General features: G+C 39.2%; 2 protein-coding genes across 5 annotated transcripts in view; both read right to left on the bottom strand.

Annotated features, from left to right (window-relative positions):
• ankrd44 (ankyrin repeat domain 44) overlaps positions 1-2,853 on the bottom strand; it is a 28,575-nt gene extending 25,722 nt beyond the window's left edge. For all 3 annotated transcript variants that reach the window (XM_058787055.1, XM_058787057.1, XM_058787056.1), the window contains exon 1: positions 2,369-2,853. In XM_058787055.1, coding sequence (XP_058643038.1) covers positions 2,369-2,395 — 27 coding nt within the window. In that variant the 5' untranslated portion in view covers positions 2,396-2,853. The remainder of the gene's footprint in view (positions 1-2,368) is intronic.
• A 1,859-nt stretch (positions 2,854-4,712) lies between these two features.
• Positions 4,713-15,890, bottom strand: sf3b1 (splicing factor 3b, subunit 1). Of its 2 annotated transcripts, XM_058787269.1 has the most exons (25): positions 15,735-15,890; positions 14,811-14,983; positions 13,616-13,717; positions 13,381-13,495; positions 11,337-11,416; positions 11,031-11,219; positions 10,661-10,898; positions 10,357-10,569; positions 10,135-10,256; positions 9,836-10,033; positions 9,056-9,157; positions 8,797-8,976; positions 8,610-8,696; positions 8,241-8,511; positions 7,988-8,133; positions 7,700-7,846; positions 7,471-7,596; positions 7,166-7,387; positions 6,901-7,083; positions 6,698-6,809; positions 6,315-6,435; positions 6,091-6,222; positions 5,734-6,006; positions 5,409-5,625; positions 4,713-5,291 (listed from the first exon to the last, which is right to left on the bottom strand). In XM_058787269.1, the coding sequence occupies exons 1-25, from the start codon at positions 15,760-15,762 to the stop codon at positions 5,133-5,135; spliced, it is 3,936 nt and encodes a 1,311-aa protein (XP_058643252.1). In that variant the 5' UTR covers positions 15,763-15,890; the 3' UTR covers positions 4,713-5,132. The 2 variants fall into 2 exon arrangements, with proteins under 2 accessions (XP_058643252.1, XP_058643253.1); XM_058787270.1 differs by lacking the exons at positions 13,381-13,495; positions 13,616-13,717; positions 14,811-14,983; positions 15,735-15,890 and adding an exon at positions 11,719-13,260.
• Between the last annotated feature and the right edge of the window lie 498 nt (positions 15,891-16,388).

The raw sequence follows: 16,388 nt of genomic DNA, 5'->3' as shown, positions 1-16,388 counted from the left end.
AAAATTATTTCAACTTGTGCCTTGGTCTGTAAAAACAAACAAGACATGCGTTTACATTAATGCACTTTAAATGGAAGTCTAAGTGGCAAGAGACTGCTTCAGGATAAACGTTAAAATACAAACTGTTTATATTGCCACAAGAGTTTATAACAGTATATGCTTGTGATGTTCCTCATTTGTAGGCTGCTTTGGATAAAAGTGTCTGCTAAATGAATGAATGTAAAATTTATATGTCTTAATATGTCTTTAATATGTCTTAAAGTGCTATCCAATTTTTCAGCTCCTGTCATGACAGAGGAGAAATCCACTCACTTCAATAAATTATTTCGGTATACCTGAAGCACAAAGAACAGTACTTAGAACAGTAGTCCCAGCACAAAAGATTGATATTGATCAATGGTACAAACTTTCTGATGTTAAGGACGCTCAAATGGGATGATCCCCTTGTGTGGGATGCCACTGAAGGCAGCTGCATATTTTTATGTGTAAAAATACATTTTTACTGTGTAAGGAAAATAAACCATTTAATATTATTAAAACAGCAAAATAAATTAATATAAATTAATTATTTAATTAAAATTAAATAATTGGCCTTTATATCATCATCATTATACTAAAACAAATTGTTAAAAATATTTCAGTTAAATATTTACTTTTTAAGTTTATCAGCATATCTAAGATTAACTTTTTCCCATACATTTTTTTATTTTAGAAACATTTTAGGACACAGAATAAATTATGAGTAAAAACTAAATATATAAAATTACTGCAATTAACGACATTTTGGAGCAGTCTTCAGAAATATTATTCAGTTCAGTATATGTAAAAAAATTATTTTAATTAAATATGCATGATTTCTATCTTAAATTCATTTGTATACACACATTTTCTATGAACAAATTCATTTAAATGCTCTATCAAAGATATGAGCCCTATGGAATCTCTTGCCCTTTTTGCAAATGCATTACTGTACACACATTTGTTGTTTGTTATTACAAATTTAGGGACGAGTTGGCATTTTCTGTGGCAATCAACAACATGAAGCTGTCGATGGCTGCACTTGTTTGAATAAGAAACATTGCTTCAACCATGTAGTGTGTAAAGATTTAGTACAGACTTTTTAGTCTCTACAGTCTCACAGCTGAAATATCTTCTCGACCCTGACATGACGTCCATGGGGCCCCTGGCCCTGATAGACATCGAGTTACTTGTTGCAAGGACTTCCTAGAACATTTGCAATAGTGTCTAGATATGAGTGCATCACATGACCATTAGGGAAGTACAAGTCTACTCTAATGAAACTAACTAAACACTCTTACTGTGTGCCTACCAAATGTCACACGAAAAACGAATTATTAGTGGAGGTGACTAGTATCAAAAGATGTAACATATAATTTCAAGTTTGTGAAGAATAGTAGTAACATTCAAAATATCACCAATGAAAATCAGATTACAATGAATTCAGTCTTTTACTAATTAGAAATACTAGTACATAGCAAACACAAAAGCTTAGTGTGAAACTAAGTTATTGTTAAAGTCACAACAAAAGTTTCAAGTAAGTGAACAACAGTGATGTTTGTGAGAAAAGGAGCTTGACTATCTGAGCTTTAACTGGGTGGAGCTCAACTCTATGTTGGTATGCAACTTATACTAGTCAGTTAAAACAGAAATTTGACTAGGTGTGCTGATAATGATATGAATTTGAGATGTTTTCTTCTCAAAGCTTTTAATGGTGTGCAGATTAGATTTAGGAGCCATATCAACATTAGCATCATGCACACTCCAACAGAGAGCAGGAAGTTTGTTCTCTCTAGATGAAAGCAGATCATTTTCCTTACACAAATTATGCAATAAAATAGAACAACGCTCACTTTGATACTCTACTTTATCTCACTTAAATATAAAAGACATTCTTACACTGGTGTTGGTAAAACATTATATTATTAATCATACACTGAAAAACACCTACTCATAAATCATTTGCGAAGTAGAATCAGATTCACGACTTGCACAAATTGCACAAGCAGCTGTTTCTGACTTTCAGGAAAACAAGAATCTTCCAACAAGGTCTATGATGTCGTTTAAGCAAAAAGCGTGACAGCAGAAACAGGCATGAGCATATAAAACACATTTGTATGTGCTATCATGAATTTTTAATATGCGGTACATATGCTGCACATAGCCTACATCATGCAGTTTCAGCTGCAACCATATATGGAGCATCACATTATGCATTTTTTGCATTCACTGAAAATGACATTTAATCGTGTGCAAATCCCTCAGATTCATCCAAGCAGCATGCCATCCTTCAAATAAACTGATAATTTTGCAAACAAAAACATGCGTTTAAAAAACCGTATGCAATTACCTGGTCGACTAGTTTAAGAACAGCCATATCATGTGAAACTGCACATCCAAACTCCTGAAAAGACCTGGAGGTGAAGATTAATAAAATCCAGAAGTGGCTGTGCGCTTTTCTTCACGGAAGAATGATGGTGCACAATGATGTGGCATCAAAAGCTTGCTTCCTGCTTTGCTCTGGATCGCACCCTCCAGGGGCCCGGGGTGATGTGACGGCCGCGGCCGGCTCTGCAGGCGCTATCTTCGGTCGTTGGGAGCTGCTGTAGCCGCTGCCTCGCCACCAGCGCTCCGGCGCTCCGGAAAAGAGGAAAAGGGGAGGGAGGAAAGGATGCGAGGGCTGCTGTAAACAATCTGCATTTACAGCAGTGGCATCCACAGCGATACCGTTTTCAGATATTATATCCCTCTCGCTTATGTTCTGCGTAATGTATTCATTCGTTATAAGAAAATACAGGAAGTCAGCGTTGTTTGTATGCTTCCCCCCTCGCTAATTTCGTGATCCTACTATGGCGAAGGCGTGGTTTATGAATATTAATACGGTACCCAACTTTTCAACAGATTGGCTGAAAGGCAGACGCTGTCAGAGTGGGCGCTGTTGTGATGACCAATGAACGATTCCTACTGCGGATTTATGAATTAACTACTGTTTCATGAATATAAATTAGGATGTGTGGCTGGATGCTACGAGGAGATTAGGAAGGAACGTCATCGCAACCTAATTAATATTCATGAACTATTGCATCACCATAGTAGGATTCGTAATTTCGTTTCCTCCTCTGTATCTGATGCACAGGATTGTCAATTCTTCCGAAGAGCCATCATCATCGCCTCACTGATGCCCTCGCTAGTCTGACTCACGAATGAATCATTGTAATGAATCTGTTCTGTTTAATGACTCGGTCATAGTGACCGATGACTCCAATGCGTGAATCGTTTTGTGAACCGATCTGTCGGAGCTAACTGACTCACTAAAATGATTCAGTACGCTAATCCTCCGATTACTCATAGAATACAGATATCACATTTTTCAGAGTATATATAGATTTGTTTTTCAATTTAAATAATTCATTAGGTATAACAATGTCAAAAATTATTCTGTTTGTAGCTTGTTCAAAGGTAAAGAGAGAATGTATATTACAGCAATGTCCTAACACAATACTCGAACAGTAAGATTCGATTCATTTGAAATTCGATTTACTGTCAAGGATTAAAACCAGATCAAATAAAATAAGTGTTAAGGTCAGGAAGCATTGTACAGTTTATAATTGTCGAAGTTATTTGTTAAAGTTAAATTTGGTAAAAAAAAAAAAAAAACTTTTAAAACTTTAATTTTTGTTTATTTGCTGCAGTTCTATGCGTCTCATTGTCTGTGCAGTTAATAAATGACAGCACTACATTCTTAAAGAAATGGAAAACAAGAACTTGCCCACAATGTCCCTGGAAGCAAATATCAGTGTGTTTGTTTGTCCTTTGCTGGATGACATCATCTAACAGACCATGTGTGTGTGTCTGATTGATACAGAAGCTATATTTAACAAGACATGAGAGTTTGGGCTGATGGGGCAAAAGGAGACCACGGGAAGTAGCTGTTGCATATGTACTGTTTACACAAGAGAATATACTATAAAGTATGTACACATTTTAATATTTAATGAAAACAGAGGTTCATGTCAGTTCAAACACATTCCAGGACAGTCCAAAATGTAGTTTTCTAGGCAAAAGGCTTTAGCTCTTGATCCAAATAAGTATTTTATTTAAACTTAACAGCCAAGGACCACTGACAAAGCAAATGTTCAAGAGAATATGTTCAGACAAGATCAGCACAAGCACTGCAGTCCACAATAAAGCAGCCTATTGACTTCATGGAAAAGAACAGATATTATCTGAAAGGGAGTATGTAAAAATTATAAATTATGTCTGAAAATTTCTAAAGTATGGTCTCACATTGTTTCACACTGAGAAACTCCAGGACCCTCATGTTTGTGCAAAATCACAAATGACAATCTTCCCTTTACATAATTTTTGTTGTGTCTAAGCAGAATGTGGGCAATAAGCAAACAAAATCTCACAATGAATGCATTTAACCCAAGATACTTCCTTAGGTTTAACATGGCATTGTACTGTAGGTAAAAGCTAGAAATATTCCTGGACTAAAAGGTCTTAGTTCACACTGCAGCCCAATCTGATTTGATTTTCAAATTTCTAGTCAATTTAGCAAATTTTGAAACTTGATTTTTTTTTTTTTTTCCAGACGACATTTGAGAGGATTTTAATACTGAAAGTGTAGATAGAATAAAATCAGGACTACTTTTGGTCGTACCAAACATCAAACAAATGGCAGAGGAGACCAATGACTTTTAATACACAAATGTTTATTCGGCCAAACTAAGCAACATTATAATAAGAACAGATGTGTGACTGAGCGAGAGAGTGGGCTTGACAGATCAGGACACAAGTCTCTAGTTAAAAGAATTACTGAAGATAAACCACATTCCTCAGAAACTCTGCTACTATCTTTACTGTCACTGTGCATGGTGCCACGCTGTAAAAACAGAAAAGTCTAATCCAAAGACCTAAAAGCGTCACGTTTAACAGATTCTTTTTTTCAACATTTTTCTGTTCTTTAATAAGAAATAAATTTTAGACCACAGAATTTGTGGTACTGGTTGTAACCTACCAGAGAACATAAAAAATGGACCAAGTCCTATAAACCATGAATTAGACACAGATATAGGAGAAAAGAGAGAGTGCACATGTAAGGGTAGTTATATTCACAGGAAGTACTCCAGCTCAAAACGAACGTATGAGTTCTTCTCATCATTGTAGACAAGAGGATAATGTGCGATCAGTGCATCCTGGGAGCCGATGTAGATGGAGTTGTAGATCTTCCAGTAAACATCACGCACTTTGCGAGCAGGATGGAACAAACCCTATTGAGGGAGAAAAAAAACCAAAAAAAAAAAACATTGGGCCTTTAGATCTTTACAAGTCAATGAAAAACCATTTTATAAAGTGTGCAGGTTCTATGCTGGAAGAGTAAAATGTACCTGCAAGCAATACTGCAGCATGCGGCAGGGTCCAATTGCCACCCGCAGACCCTCAAGGGCCCCCATGACAGCTTGGATGACATGAGGAGACGTTTCAAAGACATTTGGCCAAACATAGTTGAGCAAATGATTGAGAGAATCTTCACAGCCAAAGCCATACACTCCCAGCGACATATGCTGCACCACAGCACTGGCTGTCTGCCTGTGTACAAGATCCCTGCAATAGAGAGCAAATACAGGAAGTTATAGAGGCATTGTTATAAAACAATCTGCATGTTCTAAGTGGCAACTATTGTGAAAAGCAGTAATTCTTTTCCCAGCTTACCTGTCCATCAGAGCATCCTCCAACAAAGGTGTGACGGCATAGATATAATCTTTGCCCATTTCACCAATGTACTCGAACAGGAAGGACAGAGACTTTAGGACACCGTTCTGAACGTTAAGCTCAGGAACACGGTACTCGTTCATCAAAGCAGGAAGCACGGTGAACGGCGAACACGTCTCGGCAACGATAGCGATGGCTACCGTTGTGCACACACGGTTCTGACGCTCCTGCACCTTCAGATTGTTGAGCAGCGTGGCCAGCACATCGTGAGGACTAGAGATTTAAGAACAGAAATTAAAAATCTACATTTTCCAACCTCTGAGACATTCTGTAATGCTGAGAAGACTTCTGTTTTACCCAATGGCCTTGGCGATGTAGCCGAAAGTATTGACAGTAGCTCTGCGGATAGCCTTCTTGTGGGCTTTTAACAACTCTAGCAATTCAAAACAGATGCGCATCCATTCCCTGGCAGACACATACTCCGCACCCCTGCAAAGGACACGATGATGTGTTTAAGGAGGCATTCTCAAAATATTTCAAATGTTAATAGCTCAAATTCTGCAGGGAACTGTAGAACTGACCTGTCAGCGATTCTGCCCACTAGATCAATGCAGTTCTCCTGCACTTTTTCATGTCTGTTCTTCAAGATTGGAGTCAAACGTGGAAGCAAGTCTTTGATGGGTGGTGTCATCTTGTGCATACCTGCCAACGGGACATTTACACACTTAAATATAAAAGAAAGCAAAGTAGCAGAAATAATTTATGTGATGCACAAATGATTTTTGGAAATGAGAATCCAAAATAAACGTCAAACAGAAAAAAACACATTAAAAATCACTTTTTCAGTATTTTTGGTTGTAGAAATGTCAGTGCATCACTACAAACAAACGTAGGGAAAAAATTTGAGTTAGGGCTTAGATGCAATAGCAAACAACAGTAATGAAGCACTTTGACCAACACTCACCAATAACATTGACAATAGCTTTAAGGGCTCCAAGAATGCTACCAAGCACTTCTGGGTATTCTTCTCCCAGATACTCATACAACACCACACCCAAATGGCCCATCAGCTTTTCCTACACGGAAATAAGAGCAAGATATATATTAGTAAGCAGTATCAGTATTTTTGTTTAGCCAGTCCATAAATGTACATAATGCGCCCCTCACCTCTTGGCATGTCTTCATGACCACCGCTGTGCGAGAAATCAGGTCAGCAGCCTGTTGACGGACTTTGGCGGATTTGTTGTTGAGACGCCACAGCACTGTACCGCAGATCTGAGGCAAGTACGGTTTAACTCTCTTACCCAGAGCATTTACCACCGTACCGAAGCCATTAAGCATCACAGAGTCCTAGAGATACAGGCAAGATTATGATGTAAGATGATCATAACAGCAACAAGATATTTTATATGCAGCAAAGTCCATAACTCACTTCAGTGGTCTGCTCCTGGAAGGCGTACAGGATTCCATCAATAAGCTGCTCCTCCAATTTGTGATCGATGTCAGCGGCTCCAAGGTTGCCCATGATTTTCTCAATGGTCTCCATGACCATTTTTCTGTACTGCTCAGCTTCATCCTTCAAGTCATCCACGATACGGGAAATAATCTCAGCTGCCCCGACCTTGTTGGCCAGCTCCACTGTAGTGTCCACTAACTGTAAAGTAAAAAGACAAATGAGATTAAATGCATATTACTCATGGTTAACGTTACTTCTAATTATGTGATGATCTCACATACCTGTCTGTAGTTGCGCCTATCCAACGCCATTCGGTGCTGCCAGAAATGTTTGAAGAAGGGAGGCAAAATCTCTGTTTTAATGTAATTGGCTTCCACACCATCTGTGCCACAGCACTGCTTCACCACCTGAAATGTACAAGGGAAAAAAAAAAAAAAGAAAAAAAAGTTTAGCCTGAAATGTTTTAGAAAGATTACATTTTTAATTCTTCTAAATAGTTTTTTAATGCACCTTGAGGACAATCTTCTTCATTTCCTCATCAGGTGACTGGAACTCTCGAATAAGGATAAGCATCACTTCTCTGGTGTAATAGTTGGCATATTCAGCATCCATAAGAGGAATCAAGTATCCAATGGCTTTCAAGAAGGCAGCAAGACCCTAAGACAACACAAAAATAGTGTTAAAAACTTGTTTACTAAAAATCTGACAATCTTTGGGTTGCAGCCCAAAAAGTAAGTCTGAAAGCAAACAGTACAAATAAAACAACTTCAATATTCCATTGACCAAACACACGCTCACCTTGCCTCTGTGTTGCCTGATACCTTTCCAAAGAGGTTTTAGCACAGAATCAAAAGACTCGATACCGTATGGTGTAGCAGCTTCAGCCAGGGCAGCGATAGCCAAAGCACTAATAGTTCGCACTTTCTGCTGCTCATCCACGAGACCTGAGGGAAAAATACAACAGTTTGAAACTGTCCTATATTGGAGACAATTTAAAAGACTTTTGGTACACCCACATATAGAAAGATGGAGACCACAATGCCATACTAACCATGCTCGATAATCTCCACCAAGCTGCGGAGATGGGGCAGGATAGCACAGCCCATGAGAATAGCGATCTGCTGTACGATCTTGATACCCGTGTGACGAGCCTGCCAGGATTTCTTGCTCTTGCAAACAGCCTTGAGGAAAGGCAGGAGAGATGGAATGCCCAGGGCAGACGCAACAACGGCGAAAGCACGAGCTGTCGTGTTTCTCACATACTCGTCCATGTTGTCAATATCAGGCCTCATGGTGGAGATCATAGTGGCCAGACCAGCAGCCTGTTAATGAAGAAATGCAGATTTGATTAATTAAACAACTGCTGGGATGCTGTTCTCGACAAAAGATAACATTTACTATTTATAGACAACCATCTTACCTTTGCCAAATTGGAGATGATCTCTCTACCCTCTACTCTAGCATAGTAATCTTCATCAATCAGCAAGGGCTCAATCACCACAAGAATCTTTAAGAACAAACAGGAACGTCAGAAAAGACACATGAAAGGTTAATACGTTTTTCCAACCAAGCATTAAAATTAATGCTCGAATGCAATGCAGACTCACCTTGTGGACATATGGTCGAACCAAGTCATCAAGTTTGTAGAGGATACGATCAATGACTTTCACCAAGAGATGACGCTCCTGGTCCTCCAGTGTAGGAGACATCAGCAATGGCAGGATCTGGTTAAAGAGGGGTCCTGCACCAAACTCTCTGGCTTTGTCTGTGATTTGACGAAGAGCAGCCTGAAAGGAGAGAGCTAGTTAAGAGTTCATCCTTGCAAGATTGTATTACAGTCCATTAAGTGTGAGAGAGAATACTAACCTTTCTCATGGGAGGGGTTCCATTCTTGATCTTTAAGAGTAGCTTCATGATCTTGCGCTCCTTCTGTTCTTCTGGACTGAGGGTGGACTCGTCAACTTCGACCTGCAAACAAAGATTAAATGATCGGTCAAATTAAAAGCATACCTGTATAAAAAATTTGTTAGTTACATTTGTAGATAATACTACTAATGCTGTTACTTCTAATAATGATAATTAGTGGTGCTAGCAAAGCATCACTATTATCTCAAAAACATCATTCTGTACAAATTTCCTCCACTGTTTGTCACAGATCCATGAATGAAATGAAACGAGAAGGATATCTCTGGATCATTGTAGAGACATGGGGGTGGGCTCTTTCAACTCAAGACTGCCAAGCATTCTTTAAATATCACCCTGGCAATCTAGCCATGCCCTAGAAATCATTAAGGCCATCCTAGCAACATAAACTGAGTGAGCCAGACCACTGAACCAGAATAACAGAGACATGAGGGTGGGCTCAATTGACTTCGACTGGCTAGTAGTCTTTAATAATTATTACCATGGAAGCGGTTTAGCAATGTCCTAGCAACCACTGAGAGCACCCTAGCACCTGTATATTAAAATATCATATCTCGAATACAGAAAACCATAGTGACATGGGTTCTCAATAACTGTATGGTAAACTGAATGGGCCACACCTCTAATTATTATTAATATTATACATATAACATTCTAGTAATTTTTTAAAAGACTAAAATTTATTTTTAAAACCCTGGGATTCCTGGTGTACATGGGACTTACCAGCAGTTTATCAAAGTACTGTATGTCATCTGGCTTGAGGAAGGGCAGGTTTCCGGAGGGCTGATCGCTGACTTGTTTCATAGATCGGTCCTCTGTTTGCATGTGGAAGCCAGTCATGCCTCCGATGGGGGTGGGGGTGGCAGCTAACTTACGTGCTGGGGTGCGGATGGGTACATAGCCTGCTGGTGGCGGCAGTACCTAGGGAAAATGGCAGATGAAAAACAGTTAGCAACAGCAAAATAACAAATTAATTTTCTGACAGAAAGTAATGGTATTCTGTAGAAAATAAAGTTATGCACTTTGTATCCTTCTGGAAACATGGCATCAAGTTCCTCATCGGTCAATGGGCGATTCCTCTCGTCAATCTCTCGCTCCCAGCGCCAAGCCTGCAGCTGTTCTGGAGTCATGCTCATCAGGTGACCTGCAAACATTGAAAACTTTACAGCAACTTCTACAAATCACCCAAAAAACATCTCCACTTTTAACTACAATAGTAACAACCAACACTACCAGTCCAGTACCTGGAGTGGGTGTGGCCATATTCATAGCAGGTGTGCCCAGAGGGGTTTTTCCAGGGGTGAGCAGAGGAGTTGAAGAGCCCATCTGACTGGCTGGTGTTTCATCCCATCTTGACTTCCTCTTGCTAGCACCTGGGGTGGGCGTCTCACCCACTGACTCATCTCCTCTGTCTGTACGTGGAGTCTCAGCCCAGCCACTACCATGACCAGGTGTCTCTGAAACACACAAAATAAAATTCTTTAAAATCACTGTGCATTAAATATCTACTGTTAGTGAATGCACCACAAACTGGATAAAATATAAGACCTCTCTCTGTCTTTGGTGTCTCATCCCAGCGGTTCTTGCGCACACTGGAAGTGGCCCCTCCGTGGCCAGGAGTGGCATGTCCAGGGGTGTCTCGACCTGGCGTGGCAGCTCCAGCTGGGGTATGGCTTGGTGTGGGTTCCCACATACGGGTGCTCGGAGTAGCTCCCGGGGTCTCGCTACCTTTGGGACGGCCAGGTGTCTCATCCCAGCGACTGTTGGAAGGTGTGTGTCCTGGTGTCTGGGTAAAGAGAAGAACAGGATTAGCAATATTATATAATGAGCAATATTATATATGACCTTTTTTTCCCAAATTAATTGAAGAAATAATCATTAGTTGCAGCCCTAGAGCTGTTAAAGAAAATTGACTCACATCGGAACCTCCATCTGCCTGGTCCCAGCTAGACACTTTTCTGGGTGTGGCATTGCTGGGGGTTTGGTCAGCTGTCTGGTCCCAGCGTCGTTTGCGTTTGGCCCCAGCAGCCTGAGATGCAGCAGAGCCGTTCACTGCTTTCAGCTCTCCAGATTTTGCTTTCTCTACCATCTGCAGCCTGATCTCTCTCTGGAGAAAACACATTGAATGCTTTGGTCAGATAGGAACATCTCTTAATTTACCTTTTTTTTTTTTTTTTTTAATCACCAACATCTTACAGTTTCACTAAAAACCAATGTTATTTACCTCTTCTTTGGACAGATGCTGCTCCTTCATAACATCCATGTACGTCCTGACCTGCATCTTGGGATCCGGCGTTTTGCCCCCTATGCGAAAGAGCACCAACAAAATGCGAGACGGTCAGCCAAGTAAGTCTCAAAACCAGCATTTTCACACACAAAGCACTACAGTCAACTGTCCCTGAATAGATGGCCTTAAATGTTTAAATTACTATCCTCTCATAACACAAAACAACCCTAGACAATAAAAGCTAAGCACTCTTAGTATACAGTCATACATTAAGAACAGGCAGGTACAAAGAGGTTTCTGTTGCTTTTAAGAGGAGATAAGGAGAGGATATAGCCATCACTGATGCAGGGTCCTGGGCTGCGCTCTCCAGAATACGTACACTTTCAGTGCCAAGGGTCCCTCTGCAGTCAGACTTCAACCGGCAGAAAAGAAGCCTAGAAAATTTCTCTTTACCATTAGTAACACTTTGGAAAAGGGTTTGAACTCACACACACAATAGCATACCACCTGTTCTGCTCTTGTAACTCATTTAAAAACACACACAAAAAAAAAAAAAAAAAGGAGAAAAAAAAAACGACTTTGCAAAATTGTACTATAATTTATTGTACTATACGTGTTGCAGCCAGAGACACTGAACACTTTGGGGAATTCTAATAAAATCTTAATTTTTTTTTAAATCAAACAAATTAAGGAAAAACGCACACTTGTGCATACTTATGCATCTAATTTCATTAAAAAAAAATATATATATATATCTACAATGGATTGGTATGAAAAGTTCAAATGAGAAGGGAGGACATGAAGTTGAAAAGAGAAAATTGTCCTTGATGAGGCTTTAAAAACAATATACAACTTAAAGAAAAATCGTTTCGTAAAACCATGGTGGATTCCCCTGAAAGACCCTCTGGCCTCACATCAGAGCAAAACTACCAACTACGGTCTTGATTTATCTGTTAAACACGCTGCTTTTTGTTGACCATAACCTACACAGGACGAGTTGCTGCACCCTTAAGAGAGTGCAGACAGGACTGGCATAGCAGTACTGCTGTAGGAGAGAAATTAAGGACAGTTAGTATGGGCCTGTGGAATCTTGGTACACAGATTCTTCAATAGATATATCTCTATTTTATGATAATAAAATAGAAATATATTTACACAACAGTTTTGTGAAAAGCTTCCTCTGTCTGGGACTACATGCAAGATGTTTTGCCTGATCCAGAATCAATTCCCTCCCATAACCTGACCCCATCTGGTGCAGTTTGAGTGTGTGCAGCCTGTTGCAACATGTTCTGAAGTTCCTAAACTCCTTGCTAATTTGTACCAATATGAGCACCCACAGGCCATAGGTTTAAAGAAACTAAAATGGCTGGAAAACATTTTATTGGATGATCAATTTGGCTTCACTAGGTTTTGTAACAGACTACAACCGATATGCACAGTAAATTGTAAAGTATGTCCAGAAGTGGCTCAAGATTATTTAGAGTTCCACTCTTTTTGGAAACATTACTAACTTTGACACATCATGGGTGTCTAGCCAACATGCCATTGGGCAAATAAATAGAGTATATTATGGAACAAGAGAAAAGTGAAAGGAAAATTGACAGTAACTGCACAACAAAGTGCACTGCAGCCTCTTGCATTATTAAACTCAAAAGTGTCTATTTGAGGTGTCTGACTATTGTATTGCCTGTTTCACACAAAAACGTACATTAACCCTTCGAACAACACACCTACCTGCAACCTATGTCCTGATGGGACAAATGACACCACCCAAACAACTGTCTCCCAAAACCTTTGCTGCCCAACTCTTTTAAATCTCCGAATCAAAAATAACTGCTTCTCAGCACATCTCATTAAAAGATTTATGTCTTACTGAGACAGTCTTACAGGTCAGTCAAATCCAGGGAGCAAGTTGTTGGGTGGTGTTCGAAGGGTTAACCAAAAACAAAACTGGTCTGGACCGGAACTTCATGAGAAGAGTAAATACTGATCGGCATGGACAGATCAAATAAACAGAGGAAAATAGTGGTGTAAAATTTACCATCAGCAAATGGGTCGTGACGCTCTGGGGAGATGATCATCTTTTGTCTGCGTTTCTTGTACTCGTCCTCACGGTCTGAAATCTTCTGTGGTCTGTGTTCAGCAAAGGGATCATACTGCAGGATGGGCAAAAAAGAATGTTATCATTTATATCCTTCAACAAATGCATTTGGAAAACAAACTGAAGATTCATTAAAAAAAGTTTGGAATTTGAAGATGGAATTTCTGTTAATTACCTGCTCATCTGACTGAGGAATGGAATTGAGTATTGCAACCGGTGCATGATATCCAGGTTTCTTCTGTCCAAGCAGACTTGTGGACGAATCTTCATCATCATCCTGAAATAAAAATAGTTAGGTTCAGAAACTTCTTCAAAGTACTTACACATGCTGACATGGGCCCTTCTATTACCATTTAGAGTAGGGATGCACCGATCCAATACTCTGTATCGGCTCCGATACTGGCATTTTCTGCCGGATCGGGTATTGGTCAGACAAAATCCGATCCAAATCCGAAATTGCACGCATTACACTAATAACATTATAAAGCACCATAAAGTTTCTGTGCACTATATATCAAGTGTTCTGAAGCTGTTCCATAGTTCAATGTGAGGTACAGATGAAGGCGTGTTGCATTCGGTTTCTAGTCAAAACGATGAAACTCTCTTCAAGAGCGCACAGTATCTGAGGTTTAAAACTGTTAAAAGAAAAGGCTCAAACTAATTGCACAGATTTAATAAACTACGCATCAATATCTCTTGTGCTTTGAACTTCTCTATGTGGAGCAGCACGCTGTGACTCAGTGTTGCTTCAAGCGCATCATTCTATGCACGGGATGCGGATAAGCGCTTTGTGCCGCTCTGTATTGGAGCTTTTTGTGTAATAATACTTTTCTGCGCAATGAAAGATTATTAATAGTCTTTCTTGTTCTGTCCTATCTAGCATATGTTGCTGCCTTCATTACTATACTATACATTTAAAAGAAATATATAAATATTTATATATAAAAAGTATTTACTTGTCTTTTCATGAATGTATTTAACAACAATACAAAGAGCAACGTGTAACATTTTTCCAGATTTAGTCCAACACTTATTCACTTTTATTTGTAAATAAAAATGTTTCACTAGATTTTATAAAATTGTGCATCCGTGATTTTTCTAGAGTATCTTTTGCTGCTGAATTATTCACTAACCTAGTTTATAATAGTATTTTTGTCAGATTATGATTACATTTTTTTTCCTCATTAAAATTAAGTTGTCTATATGTAGTAAACTGTGTTTAACACACAAAAGTGTAACAATCAGGTCAACACAGAAACTGTGCTGTATCGGATTGGATCAGCAGATACTCAGAATTTTCTATATCGGATTGGTTCTGAAAAAAATGGTATCGTTGCATCCCTAATTTAAAGTATTATGCTATCACTTACTTCTTCCTGCTCGTTAGCAGCAATTGATGTCACATATCCAGCAAAGCGGCTGTCACTGCCTCCGTAGATTTCCTGGTCATAATATCCAGTGGAATCAAGCCCAACCCCCTGCTCAGCTCCCTCCACCAGGGCAGCTTTCATCCCCTGGATTTCCAGGATCTGAGCCTCAATGTCTAAGAAAAAAACGACAACAAAAAATTAGAAAAAAAAAAAATCAGATCAGGACACCAAAATACCTATAAACTGGTGAACAATAATTCATTTAACGTACGCCTCATAAATTACACACACACTGCAGTTACACGTAGTCATGCTCTAGAAAACAATTTTAAATGCATAGCATGATCCATTAATAAAAAAAAAAAATACAAACACTTCGTCAGAGAATCGGAACAATTATCCATTAAGTAAGTTTACATAAGCACGGTAAACAAACAGACAATGAACATTTCAGAATTCTACAGAAACCACCACTCGATTGGAATTCGTATAAAGATAAACAAACCTATGCAGGTAAAGATCTGGTCTGTGTTTGATTGCATGTTTGCAACGCCATTTTGGTTTCAATACATAATCGTTCAACCAGCGTATTTTTAACATTCAAACTCTATGCAATAAAAACAGATAAGCTGTCTATAGACTAATACGCATTTCTGCAATGAATGCTACAACTAACTCTGCTATAAACCACAAGACGAATCTCCGGATAGAATATTTGTTAATATTTCTCATGTGCGCCACGGCCAGGTTTGATTCAACGATCAGACGCCATATTCTATTCACCACCTCAAACTGACCTAATTCAGTTTTTTCTCGCTAATTCCACATTTTAGGACTGGAAAAGAACAAACACCCCAACTGCAATGTAGACATAAACGACAAAAATCGATAAAATCGACAACAATCTTTGAAAAACGAATTTACCGTCATGTGTTTTGGCGATCTGCGCCATTTTCCTGCTGTTGTGTGAGCCTCAGTACCGGAAGGCCTTTGACTGCACATCCGACTCCGCTGCGCTCACGAGAACGCGCATGCGCATTCCCTGCTGCACAAACAATGCGCATGCGCAGAGCACAAACTAAGACTAGGCGTCGCAGCTGGCAAATGTCAACACTTTGTAGTATATACCCCCGCTCTGCTTGAGAAGCGGAGATATAGTAGACTGGATGTCTTTGTGCGTTGATTTTTATTAAGAGACTTCAAGATACAGGTTAACTTAATTAATTAAAATAATTGGATATTTATGTGGCAAAGACCACACTTTCTTTCACGGAATGTCTCCTCCTTTCTATCGCTTTCTAAAAGAGCTGTTCCACACAGAATGATTAGATAAAAGCATATACTCATGTTTCAAACAGATGTGTTTACAGGAATTAAATGAAGCAGAGATGCAACTACAGTTTTTAAACACGTTATGGCTACATAATTTTTTACAGTCTATGCTACATAAATAACGGCATTCATTACCACAGAAAACTGTGGAGTAATTGGAATGCAATACTTTTGAAAAACTGAATAAAAGAACAAATGCCAACAATCAGCATTTACTGAGTAATGTTGTTGTTAGACCTGAAGAAA

The sequence above is a fragment of the Onychostoma macrolepis genome, chromosome 09, assembly GCF_012432095.1.
Source record: "Onychostoma macrolepis isolate SWU-2019 chromosome 09, ASM1243209v1, whole genome shotgun sequence".
Taxonomy (NCBI): Eukaryota; Metazoa; Chordata; class Actinopteri; order Cypriniformes; family Cyprinidae; genus Onychostoma; species Onychostoma macrolepis.
This window is presented reverse-complemented; position numbering and strand designations above follow the sequence as displayed.

What these genes read in the sequence shown, in the direction of transcription:
- sf3b1 (XM_058787269.1), bottom strand. Translation starts at nt 15,762, where the DNA reads ATGGCGCAGATCGCCAAAACACATGACG. An exon ending in AGCATCTGTCCAAAGAAGAG is followed by an intron (nt 11,220 to 11,336) that starts GTAAATAACATT and finishes TGTTTTCTCCAG; the next exon opens with AGAGAGATCAGGCTGCAGAT. An exon ending in TCCAGGAGCAGACCACTGAA is followed by an intron (nt 7,084 to 7,165) that starts GTGAGTTATGGA and finishes CTGTATCTCTAG; the next exon opens with GACTCTGTGATGCTTAATGG.